Here is a 21,787-nt window from a genome sequence, read left to right as displayed (position 1 = left end):
TATCATATTCTCAGATTTGTTTAATGGGATTTTGAAATAATTTTCAATCTTATTAGTTCTAATGGGATATGAATAAGATTTTTGCAAATATAACTGGGCTTAGCACACAATATAAGATGGCCCAAAATATTTATAATTTTTCTTATGTTTAATTAAAAGACGAAAAGTGAATGGTTACTATTATTTTTTAAAAAATCAAATAGTGCAAGAAGTCAAAAACTTTGCAGACACTTTATTTTTCTCAGACACTTCTCTCGGATTTAGAAAAGCAATCGATTGTTGAAGAGAGAAAAAAAGAAAAAGCAATCGACATCCATTCATCCCACAGAATCAAAAGGAGTAATCGCATGTGTTGTTCATCTCTGTGGGTTATAAAAGGTAATTATCCAATATTTTCTTTCGATCTGAGACATGCATGTAAAGTTTTTAAACTCAATGCAAGTAATCTGTTTTGTTAATCTGTTGCTTATTCTTCTCTTTCTTTTGACTTACCAAGCCAAGAGACAAAGCCAAAGAACGCTCTTCAAAAGTCGATAGATCTACGGAGAATTTCACCATACCCTATATCTGTAAGTCATATTCTCAAACGCTTTCCTCTTGTATTTCTTCACTAACATAAATTAAAATTAAAAAAAGAAATTTTAATTGTTTTTCATGTCAGAGCCGTAGTGAAAATCTTGAGAAGAAAGATGAATTTGAGATGGTTGTTGATTTTTCCTTTTCAGATCTCTTGAGAAAGTGATAAGAAGCGTTGAAAGACAACCAAATGGTAATTAGAATATCACAAGTTCTTATTCGTAGTACCACTCTATCTGAGATTTTTAAAAAGCAGATATGAATGGTAACGTTTTGTTTGATTTCAGATTTCGAAGATTCATCCCTTAATTTGCGCTTTCATTAGAACAAATACAGAATAGATCATTTACATATTTACTCTGAAAAAGATTACTATTTGTGGTAAATGTTTTTTGTATTTAACCTAAACATTTTGTTCCAGGATTAGATATATTCCTGAAGAATAAATTACCATTCCAGATAAAAACTACGGATTTCATTCTTCTATGAAAGAAAACATGACTTTATATAAAATATAAGTTTCTTTTCAGAAACTTAGTTTTTTACATTAGTAATGTAAAATGGAACAGGTTAGTATTGATTGCAAAAACTTACAGTATCAAATCTAAATGATTTTTTGTTTACCAATTAATTTGTTTTCATCAAGAGTTCCAGACAAAACAGTTTGAAAGTCGGTCAAAGTAAGATACAACTCATCATTCATGTGATTGGATTGGTAATGGCTGTACTGTAATTAAAAACCATCTTGTATGGCCTGTTGATCGAAAAGCTCCAATTGCAGGTCTACTTGGAAAATCCGATGTTGCGCCATACTCCAACGAAAGAAGCCTCCCTTTACTCTTAATGTAAGTCATTTTACATATTGCATGAATCTTATCATGCTTGTACAATAAACAAAGCAGATTGAAAAACTTAAGAACACAGTAGAACTTTTAAATAAGAATACATATTTCAAAACCATAAATAATTAGTTAGGATTGCTTACATTCTCTATCAGCCAAGATGAATTCTGTGGTTTCACCTGATTGTTGAATGTTTTGGATCCAAGAATGGAGAACCTTGACATGAACTAATTTAATAGTGTGTCTCGAATGGCCACTTTTCAGAAATGAACTCGATTTTTGGATTTACTTTTCTGTAGCCATTTCCCGTGTTTGACGGGTTGGGAGGAACTGGTATATATATAGGAATAGGTCGAAGGGATATGTATTTAGGTTTGCCGTGTAACTTGTCGCATACTCTAGATCTTATCTCACGGGATTTTATGGTATTGATTTCAATATTAATAACTGTTAATATTAGGAAGGTTGAGTTAACAATTTTCAAATCCAATATATTTTTTGGGTATTGCACAAGCAATATGAGTAGATGTAATTCTTGATGCCGTGATTCTAGCCAGATCATATATATTCTCTCTCTATATTTTGGGGTAACAATATAATTTTTTTTGATTTATAATAGGAAGAGGAATTAATGACTGAGTTAAAGATATACCGCAATAAATAGATTTGGTATAACGAAATTTATGGGATTCGTTAAATTTTGGAAATTATTGTTCAAATAGAAATGGTTATAAATTTATTGGTTGTTTTAGTTAGATTAGAGTTTTAAATAAATATCTAATATAAAATTCGAAATATACCATAATTATTTGTATAGGGCATTGAAAAAATAAGATGATTAAATATATCTTTTTATTTTTTTTTTTTTATTTTTGTTTGATTAAAGTATCTACCAAATATATGTAGGTGTTATATTCATCTTGGTCATTGTTTTCATTTCAGGTTTTAGTGTTTTGAGAAAAAGATAAGTTCAGTTTATATGGGATTCTTGGTATACGTTTGATCAACACATGATATCGATGGGCTGGCATTAATTTATGTTTTGGAAGTTAAAAGTAAATGGACTTACAGATTTTTGTGGGAGATGACTTGTTATATTTGAAAGGCTGGATGTAAAAAGTTGTCGATTTTCTTTTAAAAAAAGCCAATGGCATAGACATGTAATTAACTTGAAAAGACAGTGGCAAAAAATTTATTAGGTATTTTACTTTAATAGTATCGATCATCCCAAGTCTAAATTATCTAAATTACAGTGGTTGTCATAATATTCTTGAAACATAATCATGATCTAATTTACAAAGAAATCATTTATTAAAATTGAGTAGTACCTTTTTTTTGTAAATGATCTCCGACTATTTTTACTATTCCTCTATAAATTTAGAAATGTACTAATTAAAATAGATTTTAATTTGATATTTATTTACGAAGTGCTTATAAATAGATTAATAGTTGTACGTTTTTTTTTCTTCAAAATTTCACCATTGGTTTCCATGATAAATAATTAATACTACAAGAACTTACATTTTTAATTATATTATCAGCAAAAAGTTTCATTTAGATACTTCCTTTGTTTTCAGAAAATAGTTTTGTTGTTGGGTGTTTATGTATATTAAAATATTAAATTTTGATGATAAATATATTATTTTATGTGATTAATTATTTTTAATAATTTTAGAAAAATTACAAAATAATGTTTTAAAATTCCAATTTATCATTATTAATTCATAAAAATACGAGATACATGAAAACAGCGAAAACTAAAAAAATTTGTTACTTATTACAAATATTGCAAGAATATTACTCTATCCATTTCATATTAAGTGTCGTTTTAGTTTTATTTTTTTTGTTATAAGTGTTATTTTACATTTTTAAAACAAATATTACATGTTTTTCTGTTTTTACTTTTACTCTTAACTCATTAATTAATAAAAACAAACAAAATCATATATTAAATAATGCTAAAGCAGAAAATTTAATCGGTTTCTTAATTTGTGAGCAAAAACATTAATCTTATAGTGAAAATATGAAACAAATAGAGTATCTTGTTTAAGAAAATAAAAACCCCGATAAAAAAATTTTTTAGACGACAAAAAGTAGCTACCACCACATTTAATACAAAATTTATCTGCCGATATGAATTTATTTGACATTTCATGGCATCTCCGTTGATGTTAACTTCGTTTGTCCTCTATATGCCTCGTTATCTGTAAGTTGAGATATTTCCTAATGCGTTAAGCTCAAGCCATCCACAAAAACAAATTATTACTATTAGAGAAGATAATTCGAAAGCATCCCCTCAGTACTACTTCTTCTTCGGACAAAGAGGTATGTTTCTTTGGTTCTCGTGTTTAATTTAAAATTTTAAAAATCTTATCTCGTGAAAGAGAAACGATTTCTTAACCGCAGATCATTGCTCATGTGAGATTTTTAAAGCTGCATCAGAAAGATAGAGATTTCACTTCGTTTTGTTTATTTGTAATACTTATAAAAGATTTGTGTTGCAGTCTTACAAAGAGAGAAAGAGAGAGCTTCAACGTTTCGTAAAGATGAAGAAAATACTCATCTGTACTCTGTTTCTGTTCTCTCCAGCACTTGTTTGCTTCTTCTAAGCTCAGTTGAGTCACTCACTCTCTGCTTCCAGGACTCCATAATCAAATACCAAAATAGCGTTGAAGCTCTTTGGAAGGCGTGTGTGACTGGTTCTTGAGAGATGGGTTTTTGTTAAATTCATGAAAGATTCAAAATTCAAATGGAGCCTCCAAAGGGATTTCTTGCTTCTTTGTTGCAGTTCTTAGTGTTCCTTCCTTATTTCACTGCATTGCTGTTACTGGGTGTCATCAAAGGTATGGACTTAATAGTTCCCTTTAAACATTGTTTCCATGTTTCAAGCATTTTGATTCTGTTTAGGCTCATTTGTTCTTGTCAAATCCAAATATAATGGAACAGTGCTTTCTTTGTTACTTAGGTATCGTTCTGTGCCCACTCGTATGCCTCGTTGTGACTATAGGCAACTCTGCTATCATACTAAGCCTTTTGCCCATCCACATCGTTTGGACGTTCTATTCAATAGTGAGGTAACTAACTCCTCTCCTGAAAACATTCCATTGTCCTTTTTTTTGTGTGTCTCTTATAGGCGTTAAAGACTCTCTTTGTTTGATTCTTCTCAGTGCCAAACAATTAGGACCGGTCTTGAAGCTCTTTATATGCTTATGTCTTCCTGCCGCCATCATTCTGTGGCCAATTCTTGGTGTCTTAGCAAGTGTTCTTGGAGGAGCTTTATATGGTTTTCTCTCCCCAATATTCGCCACCTTTGATGCCGTTGGCGAGGGCAAGCCTTCCCCTTTTCTCCATTGCTTTTGTGATGGAACTTGGAGCACCGTCAAGCGCAGCTCCATTGTTGTCCGTGACTTTAGAGACGTGTGCTTTCACTCCTACTTCTCACTCATGGATGAGATTAGAAGATGTTGCCCGGATAAGAACTATCATGAGATAAGGTATATGTTTATGCTACTTCTTTGAGTTTGAACGTATCTTTCAATAGAGCTTACTAGGCATGGTCATTCGGTTTTGGGGTTTGGATCGGCTATTTTCGAATCCGGTCCTAAAGATTTGGAACTAACATGTGATGTCTGTTCGGATTTATGATAAAAATACCTAAAAAATACCTCTAATTTTTAGTGAGTTTAAATCTATTCGATTATTTAAAACTAAGAAAACTCAAACTACCCAAATTCCATAAAATTTAGCTATATATAAACATATATATATAGCTAAAAATTATATCTATATAAAATTTTGCAAAATAATAAAAAACTAATAATAATTGAAATTAAACATTTTTAAACTTTAAATTTAATATTTAAAATTTTATATTACGTTGCAAACAAATTAACATATACTTATAAATTGTAAATTTTCCATTCGGTTTCGTGTCAAGTATTTTTGAGTCGGTTTCGGTTTGGATTTCCGTGTCAGGTTAAATTGCCCAGCTTACTTTCTGTCTGCATTTTTATTTACAGGCTACTTCAACTTCCAGGGGCTTTGATAACTTCAGCACTCGGGATTCTTGTTGCTTTCCCTTTGATCTCACTCGTAGCCTTGTGCAAAAGCCCTTACATGCTCTTCAAAGGCTGGCACCGTCTGTTTCACGACCTCATTGGACGGGAAGGTCCATTCCTGGAGACAATGTGTGTCCCCATAGCAGGCCTTGCCATCTTACTTTGGCCTTTGGCTGTCGCGGGAGCAGTTCTTGGTTCAGCGGTCTCTAGTATCTTCCTCGGTGCTTATGCAGGAGTTGTCTCATATCAAGAATCATCGTTTCACTACGGACTATGCTTTGTGGTCGCCTCTGTGTCCATCTACGACGAGTATAGCACTGATATACTTGACATGAAGGAAGGATCTTGCTTCCCAAGGCCCAAGTATCGAAAAAACGAAACAGCTTTTTCAGGTCCTATACAAAGACTAAACTCTGTCAAGAACATGTCTTCAACAAGAGTAGGGTCAGTGAGAGTCCCTATGATTGATGTTAAGCCTCTTGACGTAAGCACACGCTTTTTATATCAAAACCCAAATTAGCAAAATAGACTCTTTTTTTTTTGAGGTATTGATGTGTGTTGAAACCTTGCAGCTTTTGGATGGTCTCTTTGTGGAGTGTAGGAAGTTTGGAGACGTTTTGGCGAGTAAAGGACTGATAAACTCAAAAGATATCAAAGAGGCGAGGTCTAGTAATGGCAGCCAAGTGATCAGCGTTGGCTTACCAGCTTATGCATTTCTTTACGAGATTCTACGCTCTGTCAAAGCCAATACTTCCGGCTTGTTACTCAGTAAAGTCTCAACCTTTTCTTTGCTTTCTTACTTTTGCTTTTGATTATGAAGTTTTTTTATGTGTAGGTGATGGTGTAACTGAACTAACTACCAGGAACAGACCGAAAGACGCCTTCTTTGATTGGTTTCTGAATCCGTTTCTGATACTAAAGGAGCAGATGAAAGCTACAAACTTAACTGATGAAGAGGAAGAGTATCTCGGAAGGTTGGTTTTGCTGTACGGAGACTCAGAGAGGCTAAAGAACTCGTATGCTGCTGATTCATCTTCTCCTCTTCTCACCGAGCGTAAAAGAGCTGAGCTTGACGCCTTTGCTCGCAGGTAAACGTAACTGTCTCAAAGTTTCTATATTTGTATCAGAGAGGGCTGAAGTTTCTATTTTTGAACTTCGTGTTTTGTTAGGATTCAAGGGCTAACTAAAACGGTGTCAAGGTATCCAACATACCGTAGACATTTTGTGGAATTAGTGAAGAAACTATCGGATGATTTAGACCAGGATCGTGCCGGTTCAGAAACTACAGCGCCTGTAGTGGTAAAGATATTTTCTCGGATATTCAGCCAGAGTCAGAGATCGTTCAGAAGGAAAGAGAGTATCAGTAGATCCGATCATGGATCACGTAAGGTAGATATGGTTTAATCAATAGGACGTGTGGTGCATGGATATGTGGAACTTCAAAATCGTTGCTCAATACAAGTGTCGTTCCTTGTAAAGATTTTTCCAAGTGAACTGTATTGATTTATACAACAACAGTGTTACAAAACAGTGTATGCCTTCGGTCAAGAAACTATAGTGTTGGAAAGTTTAAAATTTGTACATGCTGATTATTTCTCTTCTTCCCGGGTCCTCTTTTTAGGTATAGACAACAAATGATATAATGCCACGTGGAAGATAACACCTTCCTCGAGACGAGCACACGCCTTTGAAAATATCCAGTGGTGTGATCCTCACGATTGACCTTAGTTAGTATCTATAACGAACGGTCACAGTGAACTGTACAAAATATCTACGCTCGGAGCCTCGCATCTACAAATATTCACACGTAGGTGATCAAATCTTGCTAATTTTGTGTTTATTATAATTAATTAATTATTTTGTGGAAAAGTGATAAATACTTAAAATGAATATTCAACCATCTTCAATCCCCCCGTGAAAATGGCGTCCGGTTTAATCGGAAGATTAGTTAGAACCAAACCGTCGCGATTAACCGCCGCGGCGAGGCTGATCCCGTCGCGACCCACAGCTTCCTCCTCAACGGAGAACGCCGCCGCCGCATCGAACCTGAAGACATTCCAGATCTACCGATGGAACCCCGATAACCCTAGCAAGCCTCATCTCCAAGACTACCAGATCGATCTCAAGGACTGCGGCCCGATGATCCTCGACGCCCTAATCAAGATCAAGAACGAGACGGATCCCTCCCTCACCTTCCGCCGATCGTGCCGAGAAGGGATCTTGCGGCTCGTGCGCGATGAACATCGACGGGTGCAACGGCCTCGCGTGCTTGACGAAGATCGAGTCGGGAGCCGAGGAGACGACGACGACGATCACTCCCTTGCCGCATATGTTTGTGATCAAGGATCTCGTGGTGGACATGACGAATTTTTATAATCAGTATAAGAGTATAGAGCCGTGGCTGAAGAGGAAGAGTCCCGCGGGGGATGATGAGGCTGGGAAGGAGATTTTGCAGAGTAAGAAGGATAGGGCGAAGCTTGATGGGATGTATGAGTGTATTCTGTGTGCTTGTTGTAGCACGTCGTGTCCTAGTTACTGGTGGAACCCTGAGTCTTACCTTGGCCCTGCTGCTTTGCTACATGCCAATAGGTAAAAGATGGAAGATTGATAGTGTTTGCTGGCTTGTGAATAATGGATATATAGAAGTTGGCTCTTTTATGGGAATAGGTTGCAAATGGTAGGACTAGGAACCTGTTTTGGGACGATTCGTGTATACATATCTTGTTATTCAGCTGCATTGATTCGACTTGTGTAGTTCTTCGCTTCTGTTTTTGCTTCTTGGATTGGTGTTTTCCAATGTATCTAATTGTAGAAACACTATATTCTTCTGTTTCTGGTTTGGGAAGCTGTTTTAAGTCGAGCCACTAGATAAAGTCTTCATCTTTCCATGGGAAGATTAGTTGTTAGCTGCAGTGAATAATGGATATCTAGAAGTTGGCTCTTTTATGCGAATAGGTTGCAAATGGTAGGACTAGGAACCTGTTTTGAGAATCTGCATGGATGGTTTGGAAAGATTCGTGTATACATTGATTCGACTTGTGTAGTTCTTCACGTCTAGTTTGCTTCTTGGATTGGTGTTTCCGATGTATCTAATTGTAGAAACACTGTGTTCTTCTGTTTCTGGTTTGGGAAGCTGTTTTAAGTCGAGCTACTAGATAAAGTATTCATCTTTCGATGGGAAGATTAGTGTATACATATATCTTGTTGTTAGCTCTACAGTATGTTCTATATTTTGGTTTGGGAAGCTGATTTTGATCTAGTCAGTAGATTAAGTTTTTGACTTTTTCCATGTGTTTGTAACACTATTCAAGTTGGTTTTTAATGGGATTAGGTTGCATGTTGTAGGAGTAGGACTAGGTTCGGTATTTGCATGGATGGTTGGGAAGATTCGTTTGTGTATATCTTGTTGTTAGCTGCATTGGTTCGACTTGTGTGGTACTTTAGTTAGTGTTTCCAATCTATCTAATTTCAGAAACAGTTTGTTCATTGTTTTGGTTTGGGGAAGTTGATTTTGTGATCGAGTCAGTAAATAAAGTTTTGATCTTTCAATGTGTTTGTAGCACTATTCAAGTTGGAATAGGTTTCGTGTTGTAGGACTAAGAACGTGTTTTTAGAATGTGCATGGATGGTTGGGAAGATTCGTGTATGCATATTCTTGTTGTTAGCTGCATTGGTTCGACTTGTGTTATGTGGTTCTTCACTTCTGCTTTACTGTTTGAATTGGTTGTCTCCAATCTTTCTAATTGTAGGAACAGTATGTTTCAATGTCTTTTTTTGGTTGGGGAAGAAGCTCTGATGTTAATCGAGCCAGTAGATAAAGTTTTGATCTTTCCATGTGTTTTTTTAACAAAATACTTGCTTTCAATTGTGCAGGTGGATAAGCGACAGTCGTGATGAGTACACTAAGGAAAGACTTGAGGCTATAGACGACGAGTTCAAGCTTTACCGTTGCCACACAATCTTGAACTGTGCACGTGCCTGTCCAAAGGGTTTGAACCCAGGCAAACAGATCGCGCACATCAAGCAACTTCAGCGTTGAAACAGCTTTTTGAGGTATTATGAGGTCAACGTAGACATTTGAAGCTAATAATCTTCACAAAGTCTTGGATTGTCAATTCATTCTTGTATCGCTGTTGCCAAGTATTAGCACCTGAGAAAAAAAAAAACTCTTTTGCAAGTCTTCCCCAAATAGATGAGCTTTGTGGTTGTATCTTGCTGAAAATCTCTATTTAAGTAATAAAAATTGAAGAAACTTAAATCTCGTACACTCTCGTGTGTTCCACCTGCATTGTCTTTTTGTAGAAAAATTCATGTACTTGTGTCTATACCTGAACTCAACGTAGATTAACATAGCTTGGCCATAGAACACATAACATCACTTATTTGGTGGTTCAACTTCAGTGGCATATGATTAACTGCATATGTATTACCGCAAGTACTGACACAGACTACTCATTTGAAGTGTATTTATTCCTCCATTAAAGGCTGGCTCTTGGCTTATATATCCTTCAAGCTAAATTCAGTTCAAGATTCATCAGACGCTTGAGATGAGATGAGGAGAAACTGAAGTTGTAACGAGGAAGAGAGAGAGAGAGAGAGAGAGAGAGAGAGAGAACGGACATAATAGCTAGCTACAAAGAAGATGGTGGGTCTCATGACAATGATGAAAGCATGAGTTTTTACAATGTGGGGGTTATGATGGAACATGTGTTTAGATGAAGAAGAGGGTTGGCGTTTGGTCTGAAAAAGAAAGAGACGATGATTCCCCATCTCACGTGTATCAGCTTTTTTCTCAGTGTAATTAGATTATTGTATTTTATATAACCAACACTTTACGTAAAGTTGATACCTTTATTATCTATCAAACAAGAGCTAAGTTCAAAGAACAAGATCCAGAACAAATCAAGAAACTGGAGTTGTTCGTCATTACATAAGTAGATATGAAACAAAAGGAAGCTACTTCCAGTTTTTTTTCTTCTATCTATGGGTACTAGAGGACTCTTTTTAAACTGGTGACAAAAAGAGCATACTCGTTGACATGTACGTAACGAAATTGTTTGTAAAACTACTAAGTAGCTTTGATCGAACGATCTGAGCTTTTTTTGAAAACCCTAAAATCGATCTCTTTATTCTTCCATTTGCCCATGGGCGTGCAGACAGACCTGTGTGGAGCGTGCCAAAGAGTTTCAACGTTATTTTTCTTTGAGATTCTTTAGGCTCTCTTTAAGATTCTCTTACAGTCTTTGGCTTGAAACAGAGACAGTTCTGTTTCTTTGTCTCCCTCTTTCCCTGTGCAACAAGCAACAGATAATATGAGAATCATCTTGATGTGACCATGTGAATTCCAATTCTAGAATTAAATCTTTTTACCTGGTTCCTGCTCTGATTCTGATCTCGAGTTTTAGAATTACCCTTGAAACAACTGGAGGCAAACACACAAAGAAACCAACCATAATCAAAAACAGAAACAAAATCAAAAACCAAGAAAGAAGGAAACACACACACACACACACACAGAGTCTGACTTACTTCAAGAAACTGAATTTCTTACGGTGAACCGGTTTCTCTTCAGTCTTCCCTGAACTCTGAGTTATCGGTCTTTCGCTGCAATTACTTTTAAAAACAATCAGTAAAAAGTAAATATTTTGCAGACAAGATTAGTGTTTACATAGAGAGAAACCACAAACCTTGTTTTCTCTGGTGAAGCAACCTCCGTCCTTGTTTCTATAGGTTTAGGAGGAGGAGGAGGAGGAGGTATTGTTTTCTCCAAAGACAATCTAAACACCGGTCTGTTCTTGGTTAACGATCTCCTAGTTTTCTCCTCTTTCAACAACTCTTCATCTTCCTCCTTGTCATCATCACACTCACCAATCAAACCACTCTCCTTCTCTTCTTCCAATGAATCCTCTCCAGAATCAAGAACAAGGTCATCGTTGTGAATACTTTTACTTCCCATTGATTCTTCCTCTGGCAACAAGCTCAACGGAGGCTGCGTCTCCAAAGCCTGGAGCAAGACTTCAGCAGGCGTCACGGCAGGTCGCTCTTCCGTCGCAGCTTTCTTGGCTTCGGCTATTCTCTTGTAATGAGCTTCGAAGAAAGCTTTCTTCTGTGCGACGGAACCAGGACGAGAGTACTTCTCCGCTTCTTCCACATACTTCTTGTGCGAAAAAGTTGACCACTTTCCCCACTCCAGATTCTCTGTCATGAACTTCCCAAACGAGATTGATTGGCTAAGCGCATGGTTCGTATGTTCCTGCCAGAAAAAAAAAACTCAAATCCAAATCCAAATCCAAAGTTGGAAACTTTCAGTTAAAATCTAATGAAGAAACTAATCGTTTTGCTTCCTCTCTACAATCCAAAGTTGGAAACTTTCAGTTCAATCTATCTTCTACTTTCTCTCTCTAGAATGAAACTTTTCATATTTGGTTTCTTAGAGATTTGGTTTCTTAGAGACTTCATTAACAACAAACCCAGAAGCTTTCTTTGATCTATATTGATAAAGGTTGGAGCTTTCTTCGTGGGTATTCATGAAAAAGCTTATAAAAACAGAGCCCAGTTTCCGTTGGATATTTTCCAGAAAAAAAAAACAGAGCTTTTTAAAAATAGAAAGGAATTCAATAAATGGTAGAAGAGAGAAGAAACTAACCTCATGAGAATCGGTACGGGTAATAGGAGCTGCGAAGGAATACGAATGAGCTAGAACTGCAGATTCACCCATTTTTTTGCTAACACCAAACAGAACTCAGAAACAATTAAAGGTCTTTTTTTCTCTTAATTTTCTGAGGAAAGTTTTTTTTTTTTCTTCTTCGTTGTCAATAAAACGTCTCTTGAAATTCAAAATTTGAAAGGGGAAAAAATGTTTTATCTTTCTCTCTGTATGTATGTATGTCGTTGAAAGGGAACTCAGATTTTCTCTCAAGCTGAGGTGGTGGAGAAGATCTCAAGAATATTATTCAGATCTGGGTCCCACCAACAATTTGAAGATAAAATCAAACGTAAATTAATGTTTTTAATTTTAAAATTTTAGGTTTTTTGTTATTTTTGAGGATGGGAATTAAAAAGTGGGATTTGAATTATGCAAACTTGGAAGAAATGATTTTTTTTTTGATGTGGTCGTTGAAATGAAGTGGTTGAGAATTGAAGCAAAAGGAAAATAAAATGATTTCTGGCTGACAATTTTGTTTTATTTTATTTTTCTTGTGATAAAGGAAAATGAAAAACACTGAGAAATTCCAGAAACTTGGTCTTTTTCTTGGCATCCGATTTTCGAGTTCTTTAATATTTATATATTCTTATTTATTAGTATGAAACTTTTTAGCTCTATTTCTGGAATGTTTTTATTAAATAAAATAAACAAAAAATCAAATCAAATGGATTTAGATCCAGGATTTCCTGTCTATATGTAAAACGAACGTTACTTTATGTCTATATGAATTTCTGTGATGAAAACATGTAACTAGAAAATCTTTAATTATATTTAAAATATTTTTTGCAAGAGATTATTTTCACCATGCAGTTTATTTTCTTTCTATTTTTTTCAGTTTGACAGAGAAATACAAGAGCGGTAAGATTTAAGAAAGAGTTTTTTTTTTCAGTTTCTTTTTTTTTTTTCAGAACGCGTTAAGATAGAGTTTGTCTGATTTTATGATTTTCATTGATATTATATAAATATTTCAATGATTTGGGAGTGAGCTTTATTGTGTAAAAAAAAAAAGATTTGGGAGTGAGCTTTGGTCATTTGATCCTCTATACGAATCATCTCGTAACAAAACGTATATCACTCACTGTACCACTATTTCTAAAATACCAAATACTTTACGAACCCTGCATAAAATACATTTTCACCACCATCTAGTTTCCTGTTTAATATGTTTTCACGACTTTTGTAAATTAGACTCTGTAGCAACACCCTTTGGTAAAAGTTTGGAACAATACAATAACTCAATAAGGGTATTTGTATCGTGGTTGTTTACATTTCTTGATATATGGTAGTTTTAAGATGCTTTGGACTAAGCGATTTAAAATGTTGGTTTCCAAGAAGATTTTATTTTCAACAAACTATGTATCTAATCGAGAGTCAAAGTGCTAACAGTAATTCACTAATTTGACAATGTATCGAAAAGGTAAACAAGTTGGAAAATTAAACAAAATTGTTTTTAAAACAAAAAAAAACAAGGGAAAAAATAATATTGCATTTTCAAACAGAAATATGAGTTTTATATGTTCGGGTTCAAAAATTATGTTAGCATAATGTGATAGATTATAAACTTATAAATAAGTTTTTGGTAAACTATTATTAGCTTAATTTTTGATCAAAATTTAAGTTTCGATATACTTTGCCCAAAACCATTTTAATCATATAATCTTCGTTAGATCGTTGGTGGAAACAAAATTAGATGAGGTAGGAGGTATCAACGTTGGTGTATACAACCGTTTTTGAATATTTTGTAACACCAAAAAGACAGATTTAGATTGCAAGTAATCTCTAACATGGTAGTTAGTACGATACATTACGCTTCAACCATCACAGAAAGCAACACTATTCCAGACCGGTTGTATAAAGCTGCTTTGTTTTGCATTCGTTTTTAACGTTTAGCGATTAAAGATCAATTTTTTCAGTTATTAGTTTAACGATATGTTTCAATGATATCTACACATTTCAGTGGCTATTAAATAAAATATTTATGTCTTAATCTATGGATAATCAATAATTGTTCAAAAGCTAAAGAATTATTTGTTGGGGGTACACTAAAAAGAGTAATCAAGAGCAGAAGTCGCGAGGAAGCCCACATTATGTTATCATATCCCCTTGTATATTTAAAAGAAAACTTTTGGAAATCTAAATCATTTTTAAAACAACATATAGTTATATATTAAAACAGAAGTCATGACTTTTTTCATGTATGATTTTTTTAAAATTGGACCATCACTTAAAATTTTTATTAAATATATTCAACTAAGACTAATAATAATATATAAAATCTTTAAAATAATTTAATCATAATATCTTTTGATATTTTTCATTTTAAATATAAATATATTTATTTAAAATTTTTAACAAATCTGTTTAAAAAGAGTTTTACAAGATCTTCATTTTCGAAATTATATTTAAATTTCTTTATTAATTTCGAAATTAGTTTGAAATATTATTATACATTAATAAATTTAGTTATCGTTTATAAAATGAAACATAAAAATTATATTATATTTATCCATAATCATAATCAATCATATTAAAATAAATTATTATATTCAGCTAATATAATAACATTTTATTAAATTGATAAATTTATATATTTAATATATTTTATTTTGTATATATAATATTTATGTTCAAAAATAAAATCTAATATGTTGGTAAGATGAGTTCACATTAACAAACTATAAATATATGTTATAAAATTAATATGAATTTCATTCAAGTTAATAATATAAAATCATTGTAAATATTTTAATCATGATATCTTTTTTTAAAAAAATATGATGACAGAATGACTTAAAATTGCAAACTATATAATACAAATATAAAACGAAAATAAAATAATATATTATTTAAAAAATAAGCATAAAAATATTTGTAAAAAAATTCATTTTTGAATGGCGGATCATAATTTACGTAAATTAAATACAATTTTTTTTAAAATATGTTTTCTCATGAATAATTTGTTAAACTAAATGCATATACAATAAGATAAATATATAATAAAAAGTGACAAATACATACGGTTTTCAAAAATTGATTAACTATAACATGTAAATTATGAAATCATTGTATTTGAAATAATTATATAAACATTTAAATATATGATTAATGTTAAAAATATTTACCATTTATATTCTAAAACAAATATTTATATTTATAAAAATGAAAACAAAACCCGCGCGGTTGCACGGATCAAGATCTAGTTCATATCTATATTATTAAAATAGAAATACACTTTGGAAATGCCCCTAAATTTTTAAAAATATTTACATTAGAATGCCACTGAAGTAATAAATTAATTTTCATTAATTATAGTTGTCTTTCTGATTTATAAATATATTTTCCTTAATTATAACTTAAAATATGGGTTGACAAAATTTTTTTATTAATGCAAATTAGGGCTGGGCGTTTGGGTACCCATTCGGATTTCAGTTTAGTCCATTCGGGTTTCGGGTTTTCGGGGTCAAAGATTTCAGCCCCATTCGGATATTTCTAAATTTTGGTTCGGGTTCGGTTCGGATCTTTGCGGGTTCGGTTCGGGTTCGGATAACCCATTTAAAATGTTTTTAAATTTTCAAAATTTATTATATACTTAAATTTTTAAAATCTATAAGAAAGATAATATATTACATATAAATTTTCATAACATATATGTCAAAATATCTTAATTTAACATATAAATTGGCTTTCTTTGAATATTTGAATAAATAATCAATAGATATTTAATTTTTTTTTGGTATTTTCAGTATACTTTAGCTATTTTAAACATTTACTTTTGACTATTTTCATATATTTTTCGAGTATTTTGGAAAACTTAAAAGTATCTTATATATTTTAATATTTTTAATATTTTTAATATACATTATATATAAAAATAGTGTATATATTTAAGTATATAAATTTATTTCGGATACATTCGGGTACCCAAAATACTTCGGTTCGGATCGGGTTCGGTTTCGGTTCTTTAAATACCGAAATTTTGAACCCGTTCAGATATTTAATCAATTTCGGTTCGGGTTCGGTGCTACTTTTTCGGATCGGGTTCGGTTCGGTTTTTCGGGTTCGGATTTTTTGTCCAGCCCTAATGCAAAACATATAAATGTAGGAAACGTCTGATAGATCAAAATATATTACATAGCGCTTGATGTACACTGTTAATATATATAATTGTTGAGAACATTTTGATATGAAAATGATTTTTGTAAGGAGACTTGAAGGTTAAAAAGATCATTATTTATTTTTATACTTTCAGTGTGTGTGACGTCTTGCAGAATATTCGTGGTTTTACAATCACGTCTAGTGAGAGTGATCTGAGCCCAAATGAATATATAATGTATACGGCCTGCACTCTGAAAGAAGCCAACAAGATTCCATGTTTCTGCACAAAGATTCTAACAAACACTTTGAACCAAAAAGTTAGAAAAACACATTGACCAGAATCATATCCTTCTGGGGGGAGGTTCACGGCTGAGATGATGCTTTTGAAGAATCTTGATATAGCTTCTCATGAGACCAAACTTATTGCTCCCAAGCTCGTAGAAATAATCCCACGGATATATTCCGGTTCTATGCAAGTCATCAAACACTAACCTGAATCAAAATCAAAATAACAAGTTCTAAGCAAAATTAAAACAAAAGCTCTCGCATCTCTGATGGCTAATTTATAATGTGACCTTGAGGGATTTGTAAGTACCTTACCCCATAGTTTCCCACTGGTTCTGCAGACATGATTCCTACATACCTCCTTCCAGATATCACCTAATTGAAAGAAAAAAAACAAAACAAAGTGGTTTAGGCCAGAGACAAATCAGCAAAGTTCGATGTCATGGTCTTGAGAGTAGAGTAGAGCTTAAAGAATGCAATTAATGGACTAGTATAAGGCAAATGAACAACATCAAGACCCATTGATTAGATACTTAAAGATTGCACTTTCAATTTAAAACCCGTCCCATAAGAAGTGAAAACTAGTAGCCATAAGGCCCATAAGGCAAATGAACAACATCAACAGCACAGCATATTGGTTAGCCGTTGCCTCATCTACATAAACTAAAACTCTATCTTAAGTTTCAAGTATAGAATGTTGTGACGAGAACAACGAACTAACAGACACTAATTTCACCTATGGTTATGCAAAAGCCAAACCAACTAGACTTGATTTTTTTTAACCAACAACCCATCTAAAACAAAAGTATAAGTTAGGACATGGGAGTAAAAGAACAAGTCGCTAGTGGCTATAATCTTTAGCTGGTCCAAGAAACATTTAAGACAAAACAAACAAAAACCAGCATCCAATGCTAGTGTTAGCCCTCAAAAGGAAGCTGTCACATTATTGCAATAAGCATGCCTAGAAGATAAACCTAAGACAAGGTAATCAAAGTCTAATAAAAGTATTCACCTTTTCGCCACCGATTGATCTGACTTTTCCATCAGCAGCTGGACTATGCACTCTCAGAAACTCAGATGAGAAACTGAACTTGCTCCCATCTCCATACTCTACCTCAACCTTCCAAAACGATTATTCGTTCAAATCAGATTTGAACTTTAAGAATTTGAAAACACAAACGAAAGCTTACGTTTTTGGGAGATACAATAGAGAATCCTGAGAGTTTTGGAACAGCTACATCGCCTCCCTTGCCATGGATTCTCCGGCTAATCACTCTCGTGATCGCCAACATTTTCTTAGGGAGACGACGATTCTCGCTCAAATCATCTCACTCCCTAATAGGCCCAGTTTCAGGCCTTTTGGGCTGAATTGTATTAATTTTTGATAACGAATAAACGATACGACGACGTGGAATGGAGCTAAAGTGCCGGTTGGGTCCCACCTTACTCCACAAAACTTTAGTCAAAGATAAAGGTAGAGAGTAGAGTACTACCTAAAACAAGATCACGCCTCACTCGGAAAATCAAAGCAAAACAAAAAATATATATTCCGAAATGGTTAAAGACTTAATAAAGTTATAAAAGCTGTAAAGATATCATGACTTAGAAAATATAAATACGCAAGGTATTATTCGTGAAGCTGGGAACTTATTTTTTCCCCAAATTAGTGATACGACAAATATATTTATTAATTATATTAATCATGTAATTTCTCCTATATATTGATTAGCGGATGAGAGAAAGAGAAATCAAAAGGACAAAATCTGAAACTCGACGTAAAAAAGTGAAGTAAAAATAATAAAACCGTTGGTGAAAGTAAATTAACAAGAGACCAGTAGTTTTAGAGAGTTTCTCGTTCCCCCAAGTTCGTACCTTTCATTGATACTCTTCAGGTAAATTTCCTTCTTTTTTTACCTTTTTCTTATTTTTAATTAAAAGAAAATAAAAGTAATAATATACGAAATTCTATTCTTCTGCTAACCATCATCGACCTATATTCTCGTGTGCCTGACAAGAAGAAGCAACCTTACTTACTTTTTTTTGCTGTTATCGGAAAAAAACATAGAACAGAGTTTCTCCCCTCACACATCGACGGCCAGCGCCGGCGATATCGGCGGCGTATGAGATGAAAAATCGTAGGAAGCTCGGTGGTTTTAGCGGAAGCGACGTCGTTCTCTCGTGGAGGACGTTTTTCTGGTTCGTCGTCCTGTTCGTCTTCTCCTTCGTTCTCTTCTCCACCATGTTCGTCTTTAAAGGTATATTTATAAATGATCAGTTTTTTTTCTTATTTATCAGAAAATTAAATTTAAATTTAACAGGGAAGTTCCGTCCTGTTGTACGTTCGTCGACGATGAGCTTCTCAACGGCCAGGGCGGTTCTCCGCGAGTCCGTAACGCTATCTCCCGCGGTTTCGATTCGCGAAGCGGTGAAACTACCTGAGCAGACACTGGTTTACCTAAAATACCCTCGGTCTCTTCGGTTATACTCCAAAGACGATCTGGTTTGCGTTTTCTCCGACGCGTCGAAGCAACGGAAGGAGTATCCGACGGCGGTGGACAGCGACAGATTTAACGGTCAGATCGTACGGTGCCCTGAGACGCCACCTGGATACAACGTATCGCTTGCGGTGTCGAGATGGAGGGCGGACGATCGCATTCCCGCTGGGCCCACTCACCGATGGGATTGGCTGGTCTACGACGCCGTGATCGATCTCGATAACTCAACGGTGGTTTTCGTCAAGGGTTTAAATCTACGGCCCGGGAGAGTCGCTGACGTGTCGAGATACGAGTGCGTGTACGGCTGGGATTTCGCGAAGCGTAATCGGTTGATAAGATCAGACGTGATCTCTGCGGCGCAGGAGATTATACGGTGCAGAACTCCGTTGACCGTGTTGGATGGGCCTAAATCAGCCCATGGGCCTGTTAAAGTCTCGGTTAGAATTAAAGGAGGAACCGGAATGCTCCCATCGATCGCTCGACCGGGTCGGATCGTTAACCCTCCGCGACGGAAACCGTTTGAAATGTGCGTTTGTACCATGACGCGAAACGCAGCCGCGGTTTTAAGAGAGTGGGTGATGTACCACGCCGGGATCGGCGTTCAACGGTGGTTCATCTACGACAACAACAGCGACGACGATATAATCGAAGAGATCAGGGATCTCGAAAGGCTTGGTTACAACATCACGAGACATTTCTGGCCGTGGATCAAGACTCAGGAAGCCGGATTCTCAAATTGCGCGATCCGAGCAAGGAGCGATTGCAATTGGATCGCGTTCATCGACGTCGACGAGTTCTTCTACATCCCTTCCGGTCAATCATTAACCAGCATCATCAGAAACCACACCGTCTCCAATACCATCGGTGAAATTCGAACTCCTTGCCACAGTTTTGGACCGTCCGGTCTGCGTAACCGGCCTCGCGGTGGAGTCACGGAGGGATACACTTGCCGTGTGATTTTACCGGAGAGACACAAGAGCATACTCAGGCCGGAGGCGATGAACGCGACGCTGATCAACGTGGTGCATCATTTTCACCTGAAGGATGAGTTCACGTTTGCTGACGTGGACAAGGATGTTATGGTAATTAACCACTATAAATATCAGGTTTGGGATGTTTTTAAAGAAAAGTTTTACAGAAGAGTCGCGACTTACGTGGCGGATTGGCAAAACGACGAGAATGTCGGGTCGAGAGATCGGGCGCCCGGTTTAGGAACCCGACCGATTGAACCACCTGATTGGGCCGAGAGATTCTGTGAGGTTAATGATACTGGACTTAGAGATCAGGTATGGGAGAGGTTCAAAGACGATAAAACACACCGTTTGATATGGGAAAGAGAGGAAGATGAAGATAGAGTTAAAAAGGCCTCATTGGCCCATACTAGGATAGCTCGACATAACAAGAGCTGAATAAAACTCATTAGTCATAATAATTTTTGAATTTTCTTTTCACGGAATACATAATTTTCTCTTGTAGTTTGGGTTGAGTAGTGAAGTAAAAGTAAGGCAGTTTTCAAAATAAAAAGAAGGAAATCAAGTGTGTATCTTAGAGTTGAATAGGCCCATAGGCCCCATAGGCCCAATAGAGATCAAGACTTTTAAAAAGAAATCCGACCGTTGTGGACTAGCGAACTATTATCTTCCTTCCTCTCTCTCTCTCTGGAGCGTTCTCGGAAGAATCAACAGGAAACACGAACCCTAGATCTCGGCAATGGTGAGTGAAACACCATCCAAAGCCACTAATCGCTCCACAGATGGATCGAGCGCAGACATTTTCATCAGCCCGAGATTCAAATCCGCGGCGGCTCTGGCGGGGTGGGACGAAGAGGATCTGATAATCGCTAGCTTCGTGGTGGAAGATACCCCTGAAAGAAGTTCATCTAAGCGAAGGAGACGATCCAGTTTGCTCTCTAAAACAAGCCCGCCTTCTTCAGGTTCAAGAAGGTAACCACTTTTCTTTAGGGTTCTTTCAGATTGGGGGTAAATCAATACATCCTCTGTTTTTTTTCCTGAAAGTTTCGATTTTTTATTTTGGGTTACAGGAGGCAGAGATTAAGCAGAGTTCTAATTCCTTACCTGTTATTGATCTCGATGAAGTAATTCGACGTGAAGGTACTTGCCATTACTGATCTTGTGCTGGAAACACATTAGGATCCATGAAATTAGAGATAAAGATTGATTTTTCTGCTCTGTTTTTCCAGGAGGAAAATCTGCAGAGAAGAAGAACAGAAAAAGACAGGAGACGAAAACAGAAACAAAGGAAGAGAAGAGAGCAGAGAAGGATGAAAGATGCTGTCAGAGCAGAAGAACTCAACTTCTGTTGTGCTTCCTTGCATTGATAAGCTTCGTGACGAGTTGTCTTGCGCAGTATGAATCTAAACCTTGAAGACTTTTTTTTTCCTTGATTAAGGTTCTTAAACTTGCAATTTTGCTTCTTGGTTCTGCAGATTTGTCTTGAGATTTGCTATGAACCAATACTACAACTTGTGGACACAGGTAGATCTTACTACACAACAACACAGAAATGTCTTTGTATGGTGAATTTGGTATTGACTTGTTCAATTTTGTGTCTGTGTAGCTTCTGCAAGAAGTGTTTACGGTCTGCAGCAGATAAGTGTGGAAGGAAATGCCCTAAGTGCAGGCAACTAATAGGGTAAAACAGAATTAAAACTCTATGAGTTTTCAGATCGAAAGATTCGAACTTTATTTAACAATGTTATATATTATTAAA

General features: G+C 35.3%; 4 protein-coding genes and 1 pseudogene across 8 annotated transcripts; 3 read left to right on the top strand and 2 right to left on the bottom strand.

Annotated features, from left to right (window-relative positions):
• The first annotated feature begins 3,585 nt into the window (after nucleotides 1-3,585).
• LOC108839241 (uncharacterized membrane protein At3g27390-like) lies at nucleotides 3,586-7,076 on the top strand. 3 transcript variants are annotated; one of them, XM_056998905.1, is made up of 8 exons: nucleotides 3,586-3,743; nucleotides 3,923-4,261; nucleotides 4,384-4,492; nucleotides 4,586-4,912; nucleotides 5,438-5,960; nucleotides 6,049-6,244; nucleotides 6,312-6,564; nucleotides 6,646-7,076. In XM_056998905.1, exons 2-8 carry the CDS (start codon nucleotides 4,168-4,170, stop codon nucleotides 6,878-6,880), a joined length of 1,737 nt encoding a protein of 578 aa, XP_056854885.1. In that variant the 5' UTR covers nucleotides 3,586-3,743; nucleotides 3,923-4,167; the 3' UTR covers nucleotides 6,881-7,076. The 3 variants fall into 3 exon arrangements, with proteins under 3 accessions (XP_056854885.1, XP_056854887.1, XP_056854886.1); XM_056998907.1 differs by having other exon boundaries at nucleotides 3,591-3,743; nucleotides 4,008-4,261; XM_056998906.1 differs by lacking the exon at nucleotides 3,586-3,743 and adding an exon at nucleotides 3,781-3,836.
• A 299-nt stretch (nucleotides 7,077-7,375) lies between these two features.
• On the top strand, nucleotides 7,376-9,741 carry LOC108813756 (succinate dehydrogenase [ubiquinone] iron-sulfur subunit 2, mitochondrial-like; annotated as a pseudogene).
• Nucleotides 9,742-10,307: 566 nt separating this feature from the next.
• Nucleotides 10,308-12,386, bottom strand: LOC130494430 (uncharacterized). Of its 2 annotated transcripts, none has more exons than XM_056998908.1 (5): nucleotides 12,123-12,386; nucleotides 11,164-11,729; nucleotides 11,006-11,089; nucleotides 10,847-10,898; nucleotides 10,308-10,765 (listed from the first exon to the last, which is right to left on the bottom strand). In XM_056998908.1, the coding sequence occupies exons 1-5, from the start codon at nucleotides 12,192-12,194 to the stop codon at nucleotides 10,700-10,702; spliced, it is 840 nt and encodes a 279-aa protein (XP_056854888.1). In that variant the 5' UTR covers nucleotides 12,195-12,386; the 3' UTR covers nucleotides 10,308-10,699. The 2 variants fall into 2 exon arrangements, with proteins under 2 accessions (XP_056854888.1, XP_056854889.1); XM_056998909.1 differs by having other exon boundaries at nucleotides 11,006-11,080; nucleotides 12,123-12,382.
• Nucleotides 12,387-16,490: 4,104 nt separating this feature from the next.
• On the bottom strand, nucleotides 16,491-17,998 carry LOC130504298 (uncharacterized). Of its 2 annotated transcripts, none has more exons than XM_056998911.1 (4): nucleotides 17,753-17,998; nucleotides 17,575-17,682; nucleotides 16,873-16,937; nucleotides 16,491-16,769 (listed from the first exon to the last, which is right to left on the bottom strand). In XM_056998911.1, exons 1-4 carry the CDS (start codon nucleotides 17,852-17,854, stop codon nucleotides 16,619-16,621), a joined length of 426 nt encoding a protein of 141 aa, XP_056854891.1. In that variant the 5' UTR covers nucleotides 17,855-17,998; the 3' UTR covers nucleotides 16,491-16,618. The 2 variants fall into 2 exon arrangements, with proteins under 2 accessions (XP_056854891.1, XP_056854892.1); XM_056998912.1 differs by having other exon boundaries at nucleotides 16,535-16,769; nucleotides 16,878-16,937; nucleotides 17,753-17,953.
• A 148-nt stretch (nucleotides 17,999-18,146) lies between these two features.
• LOC130504297 (glycosyltransferase family 92 protein RCOM_0530710-like) lies at nucleotides 18,147-20,532 on the top strand. The gene is made up of 2 exons (XM_056998910.1): nucleotides 18,147-18,817; nucleotides 18,881-20,532. The coding sequence occupies exons 1-2, from the start codon at nucleotides 18,688-18,690 to the stop codon at nucleotides 20,464-20,466; spliced, it is 1,716 nt and encodes a 571-aa protein (XP_056854890.1). The 5' UTR covers nucleotides 18,147-18,687; the 3' UTR covers nucleotides 20,467-20,532.
• The last annotated feature ends 1,255 nt before the right edge of the window (nucleotides 20,533-21,787 follow it).

The sequence above is a fragment of the Raphanus sativus genome, unplaced genomic scaffold, assembly GCF_000801105.2.
Source record: "Raphanus sativus cultivar WK10039 unplaced genomic scaffold, ASM80110v3 Scaffold1484, whole genome shotgun sequence".
NCBI classification, from domain to species: domain Eukaryota; kingdom Viridiplantae; phylum Streptophyta; class Magnoliopsida; order Brassicales; family Brassicaceae; genus Raphanus; species Raphanus sativus.
This window is presented reverse-complemented; position numbering and strand designations above follow the sequence as displayed.